The sequence below is a fragment of the Mustelus asterias genome, unplaced genomic scaffold (genome assembly GCF_964213995.1).
Source record: "Mustelus asterias unplaced genomic scaffold, sMusAst1.hap1.1 HAP1_SCAFFOLD_1248, whole genome shotgun sequence".
Classification (NCBI taxonomy): domain Eukaryota; kingdom Metazoa; phylum Chordata; class Chondrichthyes; order Carcharhiniformes; family Triakidae; genus Mustelus; species Mustelus asterias.
In genome coordinates, this window is record NW_027591193.1 from 84,672 (window position 1) to 104,816 (window position 20,145).

Consider the following 20,145-nt stretch of genomic DNA (forward strand, 5'->3'; position numbering starts at 1 on the left):
CCTCGATTAGATTCCAGTCTGTAAATCACTCCCGGGTATCTGTTATTCTATATATAAACCACCCCAAACCCCTCGATTAGATTCCAGTCTGTAACTCACTCCCGGGTATCTGTTATTCTATATATAAACCACCCCAAACCCCTCGATTAGATTCCAGTCTGTAACTCACTCCCGGGTATATGTTATTCTATATATAAACCACCCCGAACCCCTCGATTAGATTCCAGTCTGTAACTCCCTCCCGGGTATCTGTTATTCTATATATAAACCACCCCGAACCCCTCGATTAGATTCCAGTCTGTAACTCACTCCCGGGTATCTGTTATTCTATATATAAACCACCCTGAACCCCTCGATTAGATTCCAGTCTGTAACTCACTCCCGGGTATCTGTTATTCTATATATAAACCACCCTGAACCCCTCGATTAGATTCCAGTCTGTAACTCACTCCCGGTTATCTGTTATTCTATATATAAACCACCCCGAGCCCCTCGATTAGATTCCAGTCTGTAACTCACTCCCAGGTATCTGTTATTCTATATATAAACCATCCTGAACCCCTCGATTAGATTCCAGTCTGTAACTCACACCCGGGTATCTGTTATTCTGTATATAAACCACCCCGAACCCCTCGATTAGATTCCAGTCTGTAATTCACTCCCGGGTATCTGTTATTCTATATATAAACCACCCTGAACCTCTCGATTAGATTCCAGTCTGTAACTCACTCCCGGGTATCTGTTATTCTATATATAAACCACCCCGAACCCCTCGATTAGATTCCAGTCTGTAACTCACTCCCGGGTATCTGTTATTCTATATATAAACCACCCTGAACCCCTCGATTAGATTCCAGTCTGTAACTCACTCCCGGGTATCTGTTATTCTATATATAAACCACCCTGAACCCCTCGATTAGATTCCAGTCTGTAACTCACTCCCGGGTATCTGTTATTTTATATATAAACCACCCCGAACCCCTCGATTAGATTGCAGTCTGTAACTCACTCCCGGGTATCTGTTATTCTATATATAAACCACCCCGAACCCCTCGATTAGATTCCAGTCTGTAACTCACTCCCGGGTATCTGTTATTCTATATATAAACCACACCGAACCCCTCGATTAGATTCCAGTCTGTAACTCACTCCCGGGTATATGTTATTCTATATATAAACCACACCGAACCCCTCGATTAGATTCCAGTCTGTAACTCACTCCCGGGTATCTGTTATTCTATATATAAACCACCCTGAACCCCTCGATTAGATTCCAGTCTGTAACTCACTCCCAGGTATCTGTTATTCTATATATAAACCACCCCTCGATTAGATTCCAGTCTGTTACTCACTCCCGGGTATCTGTTATTCTATATATAAACCACCCCAAACCCCTCGATTAGATTCCAGTCTGTAACTCACTCCCGGGTATATGTTATTCTATATATAAACCACCCCGAACCCCTCGATTAGATTCCAGTCTGTAACTCCCTCCCGGGTATCTGTTATTCTATATATAAACCATCCCGAACCCCTCGATTAGATTCCAGTCTGTAACTCACTCCCGGGTATCTGTTATTCTATATATAAACCACCCCGAACCCCTCGATTAGATTCCAGTCTGTAACTCCCTCCCGGGTATCTGTTATTCTATATATAAACCACCCCTCGATTAGATTCCAGTCTGTAACTCACTCCCGGGTATCTGTTATTCTATATATAAACCACCCCTCGATTAGATTCCAGTCTGTAACTCACTCCCGGATATCTGTTATTCTGTATATAAACCACCCCGAACCCCTCGATTAGATTCCAGTCTGTAACTCACTCCCGGGTATCTGTTATTCTATATATAAACCACCCTGAACCCCTCGATTAGATTCCAGTCTGTAACTCACTCCCGGGTATCTGTTATTCTGTATATAAACCACCCCGAACCCCTCGATTTGATTCCAGTCTTTAACTCACTCCCGGGTATCTGTTATTCTGTATATAAACCACCCCGAACCCCTCGATTAGATTCCAGTCTGTAACTCACTCCCGGGTATCTGTTATTCTATATATAAACCACCCCGAGCCCCTCGATTAGATTCCAGTCTGTAACTCACTCCCAGGTATCTGTTATTCTATATATAAAGCACCCTGAACCCCTCGAATAGATTCCAGTCTGTAACTCACTCCCGGGTATCTGTTATTCTATATATAAACCACCCTGAACCCCTCGATTAGATTCCAGTCTGTAACTCACTCCCGGGTATCTGTTATTCTATATATAAACCACCCCGAACCCCTCGATTAGATTGCAGTCTGTAACTCACTCCCGGGTATCTGTTATTCTATATATAAACCACCCCGAACCCCTCGATTAGATTCCAGTCTGTAACTCACTCCCGGGTATCTGTTATTCTATATATAAACCATCCCGAACCCCTCGATTAGATTCCAGTCTGTAACTCACTCCCGGGTATCTGTTATTCTATATATAAACCACCCCGAACCCCTCGATTAGATTCCAGTCTGTAACTCCCTCCCGGGTATCTGTTATTCTGTATATAAACCACCCCGAACCCCTCGATTAGATTCCAGTCTGTAACTCACTCCCGGGTATCTGTTATTCTGTATATAAACCACCCCGAACCCCTCGATTAGATTCCAGTCTGTAACTCACTCCCGGGTATCTGTTATTCTATATATAAACCACCCTGAACCCCTCGATTAGATTCCAGTCTGTAACTCACTCCCGGGTATCTGTTATTCTGTATATAAACCACCCCGAACCCCTCGATTTGATTCCAGTCTTTAACTCACTCCCGGGTGTCTGTTATTCTGTATATGAACCACCCCGAACCCCTCGATTAGATTCCAGTCTGTAACTCACTCCCGGGTATCTGTTATTCTATATATAAACCACCCTGAACCCCTCGATTAGATTCCAGTCTGTAACTCACTCCCGGGTATCTGTTATTCTATATATAAACCACCCTGAACCCCTCGATTAGATTCCAGTCTGTAACTCACTCCCGGTTATCTGTTATTCTATATATAAACCACCCCGAGCCCCTCGATTAGATTCCAGTCTGTAACTCACTCCCAGGTATCTGTTATTCTATATATAAACCACCCTGAACCCCTCGATTAGATTCCAGTCTGTAACTCACTCCCGGGTATCTGTTATTCTATATATAAACCACCCTGAACCCCTCGATTAGATTCCAGTCTGTAACTCACTCCCGGGTATCTGTTATTCTATATATAAACCACCCTGAACCCCTCGATTAGATTCCAGTCTGTAACTCACTCCCGGGTATCTGTTATTCTATATATAAACCACCCCAAACCCCTCGATTAGATTCCAGTCTGTAACTCACTCCCGGGTATATGTTATTCTATATATAAACCACCCCGAACCCCTCGATTAGATTCCAGTCTGTAACTCCCTCCCGGGTATCTGTTATTCTATATATAAACCATCCCGAACCCCTCGATTAGATTCCAGTCTGTAACTCACTCCCGGGTATCTGTTATTCTATATATAAACCACCCCGAACCCCTCGATTAGATTCCAGTCTGTAACTCCCTCCCGGGTATCTGTTATTCTATATATAAACCACCCCTCGATTAGATTCCAGTCTGTAACTCACTCCCGGGTATCTGTTATTCTATATATAAACCACCCCTCGATTAGATTCCAGTCTGTAACTCACTCCCGGGTATCTGTTATTCTGTATATAAACCACCCCGAACCCCTCGATTAGATTCCAGTCTGTAACTCACTCCCGGGTATCTGTTATTCTATATATAAACCACCCTGAACCCCTCGATTAGATTCCAGTCTGTAACTCACTCCCGGGTATCTGTTATTCTGTATATAAACCACCCCGAACCCCTCGATTTGATTCCAGTCTTTAACTCACTCCCGGGTATCTGTTATTCTGTATATAAACCACCCCGAACCCCTCGATTAGATTCCAGTCTGTAACTCACTCCCGGGTATCTGTTATTCTATATATAAACCACCCTGAACCCCTCGATTAGATTCCAGTCTGTAACTCACTCCCGGGTATCTGTTATTCTATATATAAACCACCCCGCACCCCTCGATTAGATTGCAGTCTGTAACTCACTCCCGGGTATCTGTTATTCTATATATAAACCACCCCGAACCCCTCGATCAGATTCCAGTCTGTAACTCACTCCCGGGTATCTGTTATTCTATATATAAACCATCCCGAACCCCTCGATTAGATTCCAGTCTGTAACTCACTCCCGGGTATCTGTTATTCTATATATAAACCACCCCGAACCCCTCGATTAGATTCCAGTCTGTAACTCCCTCCCGGGTATCTGTTATTCTATATATAAACCACCCCTCGATTAGATTCCAGTCTGTAACTCACTCCCGGGTATCTGTTATTCTATATATAAACCACCCCTCGATTAGATTCCAGTCTGTAACTCACTCCCGGGTATCTGTTATTCTATATATAAACCATCCCGAACCCTCGATTAGATTCCAGTCTGTAACTCACTCCCGGGTATCTGTTATTCTATATATAAACCACCCCGAACCCCTCGATTAGATTCCAGTCTGTAACTCACTCCCGGGTATCTGTTATTCTATATATAAACCACCCTGAACCCCTCGATTAGATTCCAGTCTGTAACTCACTCCCGGGTATCTGTTATTCTGTATATAAACCACCCCGAACCCCTCGATTTGATTCCAGTCTTTAACTCACTCCCGGGTATCTGTTATTCTGTATATAAACCACCCCGAACCCCTCGATTTGATTCCAGTCTGTAACTCACTCCCGGGTATCTGTTATTCTATATATAAACCACCCTGAACCCCTCGATTAGATTCCAGTCTGTAACTCACTCCCGGGTATCTGTTATTCTATATATAAACCACCCTGAACCCCTCGATTAGATTCCCGTCTGTAACTCACTCCCGGTTATCTGTTATTCTATATATAAACCACCCCGAGCCCCTCGATTAGATTCCAGTCTGTAACTCACTCCCAGGTATCTGTTATTCTATATATAAACCATCCTGAACCCCTCGATTAGATTCCAGTCTGTAACTCACACCCGGGTATCTGTTATTCTGTATATAAACCACCCCGAACCCCTCGATTAGATTCCAGTCTGTAATTCACTCCCGGGTATCTGTTATTCTATATATAAACCACCCTGAACCTCTCGATTAGATTCCAGTCTGTAACTCACTCCCGGGTATCTGTTATTCTATATATAAACCACCCCGAACCCCTCGATTAGATTCCAGTCTGTAACTCACTCCCGGGTATCTGTTATTCTATATATAAACCACCCTGAACCCCTCGATTAGATTCCAGTCTGTAACTCACTCCCGGGTATCTGTTATTCTATATATAAACCACCCTGAACCCCTCGATTAGATTCCAGTCTGTAACTCACTCCCGGGTATCTGTTATTCTATATATAAACCACCCCGAACCCCTCGATTAGATTGCAGTCTGTAACTCACTCCCGGGTATCTGTTATTCTATATATAAACCACCCCGAACCCCTCGATTAGATTCCAGTCTGTAACTCACTCCCGGGTATCTGTTATTCTATATATAAACCACACCGAACCCCTCGATTAGATTCCAGTCTGTAACTCACTCCCGGGTATATGTTATTCTATATATAAACCACACCGAACCCCTCGATTAGATTCCAGTCTGTAACTCACTCCCGGGTATCTGTTATTCTATATATAAACCACCCTGAACCCCTCGATTAGATTCCAGTCTGTAACTCACTCCCAGGTATCTGTTATTCTATATATAAACCACCCCTCGATTAGATTCCAGTCTGTTACTCACTCCCGGGTATCTGTTATTCTATATATAAACCACCCCAAACCCCTCGATTAGATTCCAGTCTGTAACTCACTCCCGGGTATATGTTATTCTATATATAAACCACCCCGAACCCCTCGATTAGATTCCAGTCTGTAACTCCCTCCCGGGTATCTGTTATTCTATATATAAACCATCCCGAACCCCTCGATTAGATTCCAGTCTGTAACTCACTCCCGGGTATCTGTTATTCTATATATAAACCACCCCGAACCCCTCGATTAGATTCCAGTCTGTAACTCCCTCCCGGGTATCTGTTATTCTATATATAAACCACCCCTCGATTAGATTCCAGTCTGTAACTCACTCCCGGGTATCTGTTATTCTATATATAAACCACCCCTCGATTAGATTCCAGTCTGTAACTCACTCCCGGATATCTGTTATTCTGTATATAAACCACCCCGAACCCCTCGATTAGATTCCAGTCTGTAACTCACTCCCGGGTATCTGTTATTCTATATATAAACCACCCTGAACCCCTCGATTAGATTCCAGTCTGTAACTCACTCCCGGGTATCTGTTATTCTGTATATAAACCACCCCGAACCCCTCGATTTGATTCCAGTCTTTAACTCACTCCCGGGTATCTGTTATTCTGTATATAAACCACCCCGAACCCCTCGATTAGATTCCAGTCTGTAACTCACTCCCGGGTATCTGTTATTCTATATATAAACCACCCTGAACCCCTCGATTAGATTCCAGTCTGTAACTCACTCCCGGGTATCTGTTATTCTATATATAAACCACCCTGAACCCCTCGATTAGATTCCAGTCTGTAACTCACTCCCGGTTATCTGTTATTCTATATATAAACCACCCCGAACCCCTCGATTAGATTCCAGTCTGTAACTCACTCCCAGGTATCTGTTATTCTATATATAAACCACCCTGAACCCCTCGATTAGATTCCAGTCTGTAACTCACTCCCGGGTATCTGTTATTCTATATATAAACCACCCTGAACCCCTCGATTAGATTCCAGTCTGTAACTCCCTCCCGGGTATCTGTTATTCTATATATAAACCATCCCGAACCCCTCGATTAGATTCCAGTCTGTAACTCACTCCCGGGTATCTGTTATTCTATATATAAACCACCCCGAACCCCTCGATTAGATTCCAGTCTGTAACTCCCTCCCGGGTATCTGTTATTCTATATATAAACCACCCCTCGATTAGATTCCAGTCTGTAACTCACTCCCGGGTATCTGTTATTCTATATATAAACCACCCCTCGATTAGATTCCAGTCTGTAACTCACTCCCGGATATCTGTTATTCTGTATATAAACCACCCCGAACCCCTCGATTAGATTCCAGTCTGTAACTCACTCCCGGGTATCTGTTATTCTATATATAAACCACCCTGAACCCCTCGATTAGATTCCAGTCTGTAACTCACTCCCGGGTATCTGTTATTCTGTATATAAACCACCCCGAACCCCTCGATTTGATTCCAGTCTTTAACTCACTCCCGGGTATCTGTTATTCTGTATATAAACCACCCCGAACCCCTCGATTAGATTCCAGTCTGTAACTCACTCCCGGGTATCTGTTATTCTATATATAAACCACCCTGAACCCCTCGATTAGATTCCAGTCTGTAACTCACTCCCGGGTATCTGTTATTCTATATATAAACCACCCTGAACCCCTCGATTAGATTCCAGTCTGTAACTCACTCCCGGTTATCTGTTATTCTATATATAAACCACCCCGAACCCCTCGATTAGATTCCAGTCTGTAACTCACTCCCAGGTATCTGTTATTCTATATATAAACCACCCTGAACCCCTCGATTAGATTCCAGTCTGTAACTCACTCCCGGGTATCTGTTATTCTATATATAAACCACCCTGAACCCCTCGATTAGATTCCAGTCTGTAACTCACTCCCGGGTATCTGTTATTCTATATATAAACCACCCTGAACCCCTCGATTAGATTCCAGTCTGTAACTCACACCCGGGTATCTGTTATTCTGTATATAAACCACCCCGAACCCCTCGATTAGATTCCAGTCTGTAATTCACTCCCGGGTATCTGTTATTCTATATATAAACCACCCTGAACCTCTCGATTAGATTCCAGTCTGTAACTCACTCCCGGGTATCTGTTATTCTATATATAAACCACCCCGAACCCCTCGATTAGATTCCAGTCTGTAACTCACTCCCGGGTATCTGTTATTCTATATATAAACCACCCTGAACCCCTCGATTAGATTCCAGTCTGTAACTCACTCCCGGGTATCTGTTATTCTATATATAAACCACCCTGAACCCCTCGATTAGATTCCAGTCTGTAACTCACTCCCGGGTATCTGTTATTCTATATATCAACCACCCCGAACCCCTCGATTAGATTGCAGTCTGTAACTCACTCCCGGGTATCTGTTATTCTATATATAAACCACCCCGAACCCCTCGATTAGATTCCAGTCTGTAACTCACTCCCGGGTATCTGTTATTCTATATATAAACCACACCGAACCCCTCGATTAGATTCCAGTCTGTAACTCACTCCCGGGTCTATGTTATTCTATATATAAACCACACCGAACCCCTCGATTAGATTCCAGTCTGTCACTCACTCCCGGGTATCTGTTATTCTATATATAAACCACCCTGAACCCCTCGATTAGATTCCAGTCTGTAACTCACTCCCAGGTATCTGTTATTCTATATATAAACCACCCCTCGATTAGATTCCAGTCTGTAACTCACTCCCGGGTATCTGTTATTCTATATATAAACCACCCCAAACCCCTCGATTAGATTCCAGTCTGTAACTCACTCCCGGGTATATGTTATTCTATATATAAACCACCCCGAACCCCTCGATTAGATTCCAGTCTGTAACTCCCTCCCGGGTATCTGTTATTCTATATATAAACCATCCCGAACCCCTCGATTAGATTCCAGTCTGTAACTCACTCCCAGGTATCTGTTATTCTATATATAAACCACCCCGAACCCCTCGATTAGATTCTAGTCTGTAACTCCCTCCCGGGTATCTGTTATTCTATATATAAACCACCCCTCGATTAGATTCCAGTCTGTAACTCACTCCCGGGTATCTGTTATTCTATATATAAACCACCCCTCGATTAGATTCCAGTCTGTAACTCCCTCCCGGGTATCTGTTATTCTGTATATAAACCACCCCGAACCCCTCGATTAGATTCCAGTCTGTAACTCACTCCCGGGTATCTGTTATTCTATATATAAACCACCCCGAACCCCTCGATTAGATTCCAGTCTGTAACTCACTCCCGGGTATCTGTTATTCTATATATAAACCACCCCGAACCCCTCGATTTGATTCCAGGCTGTAACTCACTCTCGGTATCGCTTCTTTCTGAGAATTGTCCCATTTTTCTGCTGCAGGCTCTCCAACTTTGGACACAGTCTGCAAAGACTGTCCGCCCGGAACTTTCCAGAGCAAATCCACATTCGAAAAATGTAGAAATCACAAAAAGTAAGACTAATCTTCAAGACAAACTGTTGAATTGACATTTGGAACTGTCTTTGATGGAGAATTCAGGGATTAGAGGGAGGGTCTTCGATGGGGAGTTAGAGGATTAGAGGGAGGGTCTTCGATGGGGAGTTAGAGGATTAGAGGGAGGGTCTTTGATGGAGAATTCAGGGATTAGAGGGAGGGTCTTCGATGGGAGAGTTAGGGGATTAGAGGGAGGGTCTTCGATGGGAGAGTTAGGGGATTAGAGGGAGGGTCTTCGATGGGAGAGTTAGGGGATTAGAGGGAGGGTCTTCGATTGGAGAGTTAGGGGATTAGAGGGATGGTCTTTGATTGGAGAGTTAGGGGACTAGAGGGATGGTCTTTGATTGGAGAGTTAGGGGATTAGAGGGAGGGTCTTCGATTGGAGAGTTAGGGGATTAGAGGGAGGGTCTTCGATTGGAGAGTTAGGGGATTAGAGGGAGGGTCTTCGATTGGAGAGTTAGGGGATTAGAGGGAGGGTCTTCAATTGGAGAGTTAGGGGATTAGAGGGATGGTCTTCGATGGGAGAGTTAGGGGTTTAGAGGGATGGTCTTCGCTGGGAGAGTTAGGGGATTAGAGGGAGGGTCTTCGATGGGGAGTTAGAGGATTAGAGGGATGGTCTTCGCTGGGAGAGTTAGGGGATTAGAGGGAGGGTCTTCGATGGGGAGTTAGGGGATTAGAGGGAGGGTCTTCGATTGGAGAGTTAGGGGATTAGAGGGATGGTCTTCGATGGGGAGTTAGAGGATTAGAGGGAGGGTCTTCGATTGGAGAGTTAGGGGATTAGAGGGAGGGTCTTCGATTGGAGAGTTAGGGGATTAGAGGGATGGTCTTCGATGGGAGAGTTAGGGGTTTAGAGGGAGGATCTTCGATGGGAGAGTTAGGGGATTAGAGGGAGGGTCTTCGATGAGAGAGTGAGGGGATTAGAGGGTGGGCTTCGATGGGAGAGTTAGGGGATTAGAGGGAGGGTCTTCGATTGGAGAGTTAGGGGATTAGAGGGAGGGTCTTCAATTGGAGAGTTAGGGGATTAGAGGGAGGGTCTTCGATTGGAGAGTTAGGGGATTAGAGGGAGGGTCTTCGATGGGAGAGTTAGTGGATTAGAGGGAGGGTCTTCGATGGGAGAGTTAGGGGATTAGAGGGAGGGTCTTCGATGGGAGAGTTAGGGGATTAGAGGGAGGGTCTTCGATGGGAGAGTTAGGGGATTAGAGGGAGGGTCTTCGATGGGAGAGTTAGGGGATTAGAGGGATGGTCTTCGATGGGAGAGTTAGGGGTTTAGAGGGAGGGTCTTCGATGGGAGAGTTAGGGGATTAGAGGGAGGGTCTTTGATGGAGAGTTAGGGGATTAGAGGGATGGTCTTCGATGGGAGAGTTAGGGGATTAGAGGGAGGGTCTTCGATTGGAGAATTAGGGGATTAGAGGGAGGGTCTTCGATTGGAGAGTTAGGGGATTAGAGGGAGGGTCTTCGATGGGAGAGTTAGGGGATTAGAGGAATAGTCTTCGATTGGAGAGTTAGGGGATTAGAGGGAGGGTCTTCGATGGGAGAGTTAGGGGATTAGAGGGAGGGTCTTCGATTGGAGAGTTAGGGGATTAGAGGGAGGGTTTTCGATTGGAGAGTTAGGGGATTAGAGGGAGGGTCTTCGATTGGAGAGTTAGGGGATTAGAGGGATGGTCTTCGATGGGAGAGTTAGGGGTTTAGAGGGAGGGTCTTCGATTGGAGAGTTAGGGGATTAGAGGGAGGGTCTTCGATGGGAGAGTTAGGGGACTAGAGGGAGGATCTTCGATGGGAGAGTTAGGGGATTAGAGGGAGGGTCTTCGATGAGAGAGTGAGGGGATTAGAGGGAGGGTCTTCGATGGGAGAGTTAGGGGATTAGAGGGAGGGTCTTCGATTCGAGAGTTAGGGGATTAGAGGGAGGGTCTTCGATTGGAGAGTTAGGGGATTAGAGGGATGGTCTTCGATGGGAGAGTTAGGGGACTAGAGGGCGGGTCTTCGATGGGAGAGTTAGGGGATTAGAGGGCGGGTCTCCGATGGGGAGTTAGGGGATTAGAGGGAGGGTCTTCGATTGGAGAGTTAGAGGATTAGAGGGAGGGTCTTCGATTGGAGAGTTAGAGGATTAGAGGGAGGGTCTTTGATGGAGGGTTAGGGGATTAGAGGGATGGTCTTCGATGGGGATTTAGGGGATTAGAGGGAGGGTCTTCGATTGGAGAGTTAGAGGATTAGAGGGAGGGTCTTTGATGGAGAGTTAGGGGATTAGAGGGATGGTCTTCGATGGGAGAGTTAGGGGACTAGAGGGATGGTCTTTGATTGGAGAGTTAGGGGACGAGAGGGATGGTCTTTGATTGGAGAGTTAGGGGACTAGAGGGATGGTCTTTGATTGGAGAGTTAGGGGACTAGAGGATGGTCTTTGATTGGAGAGTTAGGGGATTAGAGGGAGAGTCTTCGATTGGAGAGTTAGGGGATTAGAGGGAGGGTCTTCGATGGAGGGTTAGGGGATTAGAGGGAGGGTCTTTGATTGGAGAGTTAGGGGACTAGAGGGAGGGTCTTCGATTGGAGAGTTAGAGGATTAGAGGGAGGGTCTTTGATTGGAGAGTTAGGGGACTAGAGGGATGGTCTTTGATTGGAGAGTTAGGGGATTAGAGGGAGGGTCTTTGATGGAGAGTTAGGGGATTAGAGGGAGGGTCTTCGATGGGAGAGTTAGGGGATTAGAGGGATGGTCTTCGATGGGAGAGTTAGGGGATTAGAGGGATGGTCTTCGATGGAGAGTTAGGGGATTAGAGGGAGGGTCTTCGATGGAGCGCGAGGGGATTAGAGGGAGGGTCTTCACTGGTGAGTTAGGGGATTAGAGGGATGGTCTTCGATGGAGAGTTAGGGGATTAGATGGATGGTCTTCGATGGGAGAGTTAGAGGATTAGAGGGAGGGTTTTCGATGGGAGAGTTAGGGGATTAGAGGGAAGTTCTTCGATGGGAGAGTTAGAGGATTAGAGGGAGGGTCTTCGATGGGAGAGTTAGGGGATTAGAGGGATGGTCTTCGATGGTGAGTTAGGGGATTAGAGGGATGATCTTCGATGGGAGAGTTAGGGGATTAGAGGGATGATCTTCGATGGGAGAGTTAGGGAATTAGAGGGATGGTCTTCGATGGAGAGTTAAGGGACTCGAGGGATGGTCTTTGATGGGCGAGTTGGGGGATTAGAGGGATGGTCTTCAATGGAGAGTTAGGGGATTAGAGGGAGGGTCTTCGATGGGAGAGTTTGGGGATTAGAGGGAGGGTCTTCGATGGAGAGTTAGGGGATTAGAGGGATGGTCTTTGATTGGAGAGTTAGGGGTTTAGAGGGAGGGTCTTCGATTGGAGAATTAGGGGATTAGAGGGAGGGTCTTCGATGGAGAGTTAGGGGATTAGAGGGAGGGTCTTCGATGGAGGGTTAGGGGATTAGAGGGAGGGTCTTCGATTGGAGAGTTAGGGGATTAGAGGGATGGTCTTTGATTGGAGAGTTAGGGGATTAGAGGGAGGGTCTTCGCTGGGAAAGTTAGGGGATTAGAGGGATGGTCTTCGATGGTGAGTTAGGGGATTAGAGGGATGATCTTCGATGGGAGAGTTAGGGAATTAGTGGGATGGTCTTCGATGGAGAGTTAAGGAATTCGAGGGATGGTCTTTGATGGGCGAGTTGGGGGATTAGAGGGATGGTCTTCAATGGAGAGTTAGGGGATTAGAGGGAGGGTCTTCGATTGGAGAGTTAGGGGATTAGAGGGAGGGTCTTCGATGGGAGAGTTTGGGGATTAGAGGGAGGGTCTTCGATGGAGAGTTAGGGGATTAGAGGGATGGTCTTTGATTGGAGAGTTAGGGGTTTAGAGGGAGGGTCTTCGATTGGAGAATTAGGGGATTAGAGGGAGGGTCTTCGATGGAGAGTTAGGGGATTAGAGGGAGGGTCTTCGATGGAGGGTTAGGGGATTAGAGGGAGGGTCTTCGATGGGAGAGTTAGGGGATTAGAGGGAGGGTCTTTGATGGAGAGTTAGGGGATTAGAGGGAGGGTCTTCGATGGGAGAGTTTGGGGATTAGAGGGAGGGTCTTCGATGGAGAGTTAGGGGATTAGAGGGATGGTCTTTGATTGGAGAGTTAGGGGTTTAGAGGGAGGGTCTTCGATTGGAGAATTAGGGGATTAGAGGGAGGGTCTTCGATGGAGAGTTAGGGGATTAGAGGGAGGGTCTTCGATGGAGGGTTAGGGGATTAGAGGGAGGGTCTTCGATTGGAGAGTTAGGGGATTAGAGGGATGGTCTTTGATTGGAGAGTTAGGGGATTAGAGGGAGGGTCTTCGCTGGGAAAGTTAGGGGATTAGAGGGATGGTCTTCGATGGTGAGTTAGGGGATTAGAGGGATGATCTTCGATGGGAGAGTTAGGGAATTAGAGGGATGGTCTTCGATGGAGAGTTAAGGAATTCGAGGGATGGTCTTTGATGGGCGAGTTGGGGGATTAGAGGGATGGTCTTCAATGGAGAGTTAGGGGATTAGAGGGAGGGTCTTCGATTGGAGAGTTAGGGGATTAGAGGGAGGGTCTTCGATGGGAGAGTTTGGGGATTAGAGGGAGGGTCTTCGATGGAGAGTTAGGGGATTAGAGGGATGGTCTTTGATTGGAGAGTTAGGGGTTTAGAGGGAGGGTCTTCGATTGGAGAATTAGGGGATTAGAGGGAGGGTCTTCGATGGAGAGTTAGGGGATTAGCGGGAGGGTCTTCGATGGAGGGTTAGGGGATTAGAGGGAGGGTCTTCGATGGGAGAGTTAGGGGATTAGAGGGAGGGTCTTTGATGGAGAGTTAGGGGATTAGAGGGATGGTCTTCGATGGGGATTTAGGGGATTAGAGGCATTGTCTTCGATGGAGAGTTAGAGGATTAGAGGGAGGGTCTTCGATTGGAGAGTTAGGGGATTAGAGGGAGGGTCTTCGATGGGGATTTAGGGGATTAGAGGGATTGTCTTCGATGGAGAGTTAGAGGATTAGAGGGAGGGTCTTCGCTGGGAGAGTTAGGGGATTAGAGGGATGTTCTTCCATGGGAGAGTTAGGGGATTAGAGGGATGTTCTTCCATGGGAGAGTTAGGGGATTAGAGGAAGGGTCTTCGATGGGATAATTGGGGAATTAGAGTGTGCGGAATGTCCTGATTGAAATTCTCAGATATCCATGAGGCACAGATGCTCGATCAGATGATGATGTATTGAAATAAATATTGGAAAGATACCCCTCGGGCTGTTAAATTAATTTGACTTGTTTTTTATCTATTCCTCTACTTCCCTCCTTTATCTGATCACCTCGCTCTCTCCTGTCATTCTCTCTCGCTCACTCTCTCCCCGCCCTTCTAACTTCACTTCCCCTGCTCCCTCTCTCATTCTCCCTTCCTCTCTCCGCCCATCTCCATCTCTCCGCCCATTTCTCCCTCTCTCCGCCCATCTCTCCCTCTCTCCGCCCATCTCCATCTCTCTCTCCGCCCATCTCTCCCTCTCTCCACCCATCTCTCTCTCTCTCTCTCTGCCCATCTCTCCCTCTCTCCGCCCATCTCCCTCTCTCTCTCCCTGCCTGTCTCTCCCTCTCTCTGCCCATCTCCATCTCTCTCTCTGCCCATCTCTCTCTCTCTCTCTGCCCATCTCTCCCTCTCTCCGCCCATCTCCCTCTCTCTCTCTCTGCCTGTCTTTCCCTCTCTCTGCCCATCTCCATCTCTCTCGCTGCCCATCTCTCTCTCTCTCTCTCTCTGCCCATCTCTCCCTCTATCCGCCCATCTTCCTCTCTCTCTCTCTCTGCCCATCTCTCCCCCTCTCCGCCCATCTCCATCTCTCTCCGCCCATCTCTCCCTCTCTCCGCCCATCTCTCTCTCTCTCCGCCCATCTCTCTCTCTCTCTCTGCCCATCTCCACCACTCTCTCCCTCTCTCTGCCTATCTCTCCTTCTCCCCGCCCATCTCCATCTCTCTCTCCGCCCATCTCTCCCTCTCTCCGTCCATCTCTCTCTCTCCATCCACCCCTCTCTCTCCGTCCACCACTCTTTCTCGTCATCCACCACTCTCCCTCCGTCCACCCCTCTCCCTCCGTCAACATCTCTCTCCGTACATCTCTCTCTCTCTCTGTCCATCTCTCTATCTCTCCGTCCACCTCACTCTCCAACCATCTCTCTCTGTCCATTTCTGTCTCTCTCAATCCATCTCTCTCTCTCTCTGTACACACTTCTCTCTCTCCCTCTCTCCATTCATCTCTCTCCCTCTCCGCCCATCTCTCCCTCTCTCCCCCTGTCCACCTCTCTCTCTCTCTGCCCATCTCTCTTTCTCTCTCTGTCCACTACTCTCTATGTCCACCTCTCTCTCTCTCTCCATCCACCTCTCTCTCTCTCTCTCCATCCACCTCTCTCTCTCTCTCCATCCACCTCTCTCTCTCTGAACATCTCACCCTCTCTCTGTCCATCTCTCTCTCTCTCTCCATCCATCTCTCCCTCTCTCCTCTCTCTCAATCTCTCTCTCCGTACAGTTGTACAGCGTTTGGATTAATTGAATGGAAACCGGGATCTCTAGTGTCAGACAGTGTGTGTGCAGAACGCATGTGGACCCAAAGACCCACCTGGGACCCACAACCCAACAACAGTAAGTCTCTAACTCCGCGCCGTACCTGTCCTGGGAGTGTTTGATGGGGGACAGTGTAGAGGGAGCTTTACTCTGTATCTAACCCCGTGCTGTACCTGTCCTGGGAGTGTTTGATGGAGACAGTGTAGAGGGAGCTTTACTCTGTATCTAACCCCGTGCTGTACCTGTCCTGGGAGTGTTTGATGGGGACAGTGTAGAGGGAGCTTTACTCTGTATCTAACCCCGTGCTGTACCTGTCCTGGGAGTGTTTGATGGGGGACAGTGTAGAGGGAGCTTTACTCTGTATCTAACCCCATGCTGTACCTGTCCTGGGAGTGTTTGATGGGGACAGTGTAGAGGGAGCTTTACTCTATATCTAACCCCGTGCTGTACCTGTCCTGGGAGTGTTTGATGGGGACAGTGTAGAGGGAGCTTTACTCTGTATCTAACCCCGTGCTGTACCTGTCCTGGGAGTGTTTGATGGGGGACAGTGTAGAGGGAGCTTTACTCTGTATCTAACCCCGTGCTGTACCTGTCCTGGGAGTGTTTGATGGGGGACAGTGTAGAGAGAGCTTTACTCTGTATCTAACCCCGTGCTGTACCTGTCCTGGGAGTGTTTGATGGGGGACAGTGTAGAGGGAGCTTTACTCTGTATCTAGCCCCGTGCTGTACCTGTCCTGGGAGTGTTTGATGGGGACAGTGTAGAAGGAGCTTTACTCTGTATCTAACCCCGTGCTGTACCTGTCCTGGGAGTGTTTGATGGGGACAGTGTAGAGAGAGCTTTACTCTGTATCTAACCCCATGCTGTACCTGTCCTGGGAGTGTTTGATGGGGGACAGTGTAGAGGGTGCTTTACTCTGTATCTAACCCCGTGCTGTACCTGTCCTGGGAGTGTCTGATGGGGACAGTGTAGAGGGAGCTTTACTCTGTATCTAACCCCGTGTTGTACCTGTCCTGGGAGTGTTTGATGGGGACAGTGTAGAGGGAGCTTTACTCTGTATCTAGCCCCGTGCTGTACCTGTCCTGGGAGTGTTTGATGGGGACAGTGTAGAGGGAGCTTTACTCTGTATCTAACCCCGTGCTGTACCTGTCCTGGGAGTGTTTGATGGGGGACAGTGTAGAGGGAGCTTTACTCTGTATCTAACCCCGTGCTGTACCTGTCCTGGGAGTGTTTGATGGGGGACAGTGTAGAGGGAGCTTTACTCTGTATCTAACCCCGTGCTGTACCTGTCCTGGGAGTGTTTGATGGGGGACAGTGTAGAGGGAGCTTTACTCTGTATCTAACCCCGTGCTGTACCTGTCCTGGGAGTGTTTGATGGGGGACAGTGTAGAGGGAGCTTTACTCTGTATCTGATGATCTATGTTATGTTCCAGGTTTGAATGTATCCTATGTGTTAATCGCTCTGTTCTCCACCGGCGTTCCCTGCTTTGCTTTCCTGGTTGTTTTTCTTCTCTGCAGCCGGAAGTCCAGAATATGTGGAGGTAAGTCCCACCTCGAGATTCAGGCAGCTGTGGTACTGAGGCCAACATGAGGCCTCCTCCCCACTTCTCCCCTCCTCCCCTTGCGTAGATCGTCTCCCATCTGAGGTGACGCTGGGTGAGGTCGCGACAGGTTCGAGAGAGGGCAGGGGTCACGCGCTCTGTGCGAGGGTCGCTACTACCCACTTGCTCCCCACCCTGCTCCGTCTGGGAGACGGGTTCCGGCTCCCTCTTCCTGCCATGCTGACCCCCTGTCCCGCTGCGTTGCCCCTCGGAGCTGGATCATCGCCAGCCTCTGCAGGGTCTCACGGTCACGGGACGGCCAACGCGAGGGGAGGGGAGGGAGGGGGCGTCCCGGTGGGGCCGCTCCATTTTGAGGCTCGGAATGTCACTCACTGTGTTTCTGTCACTAACCTTCTCTCGTTCTCCCCCTCCCTACCCCTCCTTCTCTCTCTCCTTCACTCTTTCTCCCCTTTCTCTCCCTTTCTCTCCCTCTCCCTCCCTCTCCTCCTCTCCCTCTGCCCCCTCCACTCTCTCCCTCTCCCCCTCTCCCTCTCTGTGTCTCCCTCTCTCTCTCTCTCTCTTTCTCCCCCTCTTCCCTCCTTCCCTTTATCCGCCCCTCTCCCTCCCTCCCCTCCCTTCCCCCCACTCTTTCTCTCTCCCCCTCTTTCTCTCTCCCCCTCCCTCTCTCCCCCCCCTCTCTCCCCCTCCCTCGCTCTCCCTCCCTCCCTCCCCCTCCCGCTCCCTCTCCCTCCCTCCCTCCCCCTCCCGCTCCCTCTCTCCCCCTCCCGCTCCCTCTCTCCCCCTCCCGCTCCCTCTCTCCCCCTCCCGCTCCCTCTCTCCCCCTCCCGCTCCCTTTCTCCCCCTCCCGCTCGCTCTCTCCCCCTCCCGCTCCCTCTCTCCCCCTCCCGCTCCCTCTCTCCCCCTCCCGCTCCCTCTCTCCCCCTCCCGCTCCCTCTCTCCCCCTCCCGCTCCCTCTCTCTCCCTCCCGCTCCCTCTCTCCCCCTCCCGCTCCCTCTCTCCCCCTCCCTCTCTCCCCCTCCCGCTCCCTCTCTCCCCCCTCCCGCTCCCTCTCTCCCCCTCCCGCTCCCTCTCTCCCCCTCCCGCTCCCTCTCTCCCCCTCCCGCTCCCTCTCTCCCCCTCCCGCTCCCTCTCTCCCCCCTCCCGCTCCCTCTCTCCCCTTCCCGCTCCCTCTCTCCCCCTCCCGCTCCCTCTCTCCCCCTCCCGCTCCCTCTCTCCCCCTCCCGCTCCCTCTCTCCCCCTCCCGCTCCCTCTCTCGCCCTCCCGCTCCCTCTCTCCCCCTCCCGCTCCCTCTCTCCCCCTCCCTTTCTCTCCCTCACCCTCTCTCTCCCCTCTCCCTCTCTCTCCCTCTCCCTCTCTCTCCCTCCCCCTCTCTCTCTTTCCCTCTCCCTCTCTCCCCCTCTCTCTTCCTCTCTCCCTCCCCCTCTCTCTTCCTCTATCCCTCCCCCTCTCTCTCCCTCTCTCCCTCCCCCTCTTTCCCCCTCTCCCTCTCTCACTCCCTTTCTCTCCCCTTCTCTCTCTCTCTCCCTCCCTCTCTCATCTCCCTCTCTCTCTGTCTCTTCTCCTGCCTCACTCCCTCCCTCTCTCTCTCTCTGCCCTGCCTCTCTCCCACCCTCTCTCCCTCCTTCCCCTCCCCCTCCCTCCTTCCCCTCCCCCTCTCTCCCCCTCTCTCTCTCTCCCCCTTTCTCTCTCTCCCTCTCCATCTTCCTCCCCCTCTCTCCCTCCCTCTCTCTCCCTCCCTCTCTCTCCCTTTCCCCCACCCCTTTTCTCTCCCCCTCCCCCTCTCCCTCTCTCCCTCCCTCTTCCTCTCCCTCCCGCTCTCCCTTTCTCCCTCCCCCTCTCTCTGCCTCTGCCTCCCTCTCTCCCTCACAGGTTCGAAGAGGCAAACTGAGTCCCAGGTATGTGGAGGGAGCGAGTGTGGAGGGAGCGAGGGAGGAGAGTGCGGGGGGGAGGGAGTGAGCGGGGAGGAAGTGAGTGAGGGAGGACAGAGGGATGGGGTTGGGAGGGAAAGAGGACAGAGGGACGGGGTAGGGAGGGAGGGAGGGAGGGCAGAGGGATGGAGTAGGGAGGGAGGGGGACAGAGGGACGGGTAGGAAGGGAGTGAGGGAGGGCAGAAGGATGGGGTAGGGAGGGAGGGGGGACAGAGGGACGGGGTAGGGAGAGAGGGAGGATCGGGGGTCAGGGTAGGGAGAGAGAGCAGAGGATGGGGAGGGAATGAGGGAGGGCAGAGGGATGGGGTAGGGAGGGAGGGAGACGGGGTAGGGAGAGTGGGAGGACAGGAGGACAGGGTAGGGAGGGAGGGGGGGCAGAGGGATGGGGTAGGGAGGGAGGGAGACGGGGTAGGGAGAGTGGGAGGATAGGAGGACAGGGTAGGGAGGGAGGGAGGGCAGAGGGATGGGGTAGGGAGGGAGGGAGATGGGGTAGGGAGAGTGGGAGGATAGGGGGACAGGGTAGGGTGGGCGGGAGGGCAGAGGGACGGGGTAGGGAAGGAGGGCAGAGGGACGGGGTAGGGAGGGAGGGCAGAGGGACGGGATAGGGAAGGAGGGCAGAGGCATGGGGTAGGGAGGGAGGGCAGAGGGACGGGGTAGGGAGGGAGGGCAGAGGGACGGGGTAGGGAAGGAGGGAGGGCAGAGGGACGGGATAGGGAAGGAGGGCAGAGGGACGGGGTAGGGAGGGA

The 20,145-nt window shown here is 49.9% G+C and overlaps 1 protein-coding gene across 1 annotated transcript in view; it reads left to right on the forward strand.

The window, feature by feature from the left end:
- The window catches only part of LOC144488064 (tumor necrosis factor receptor superfamily member 5-like), a gene marked incomplete at its 3' end in the record, with an annotated part of 96,691 nt that extends 77,325 nt beyond the window's left edge, over positions 1 to 19,366 (forward strand). The window contains exons 5-8 of the mRNA XM_078206086.1: positions 9,281 to 9,371; positions 15,877 to 15,989; positions 17,343 to 17,450; positions 19,341 to 19,366. Coding sequence (XP_078062212.1) covers positions 9,281 to 9,371; positions 15,877 to 15,989; positions 17,343 to 17,450; positions 19,341 to 19,366 — 338 coding nt within the window. The remainder of the gene's footprint in view (positions 1 to 9,280; positions 9,372 to 15,876; positions 15,990 to 17,342; positions 17,451 to 19,340) is intronic.
- Between the last annotated feature and the right edge of the window lie 779 nt (positions 19,367 to 20,145).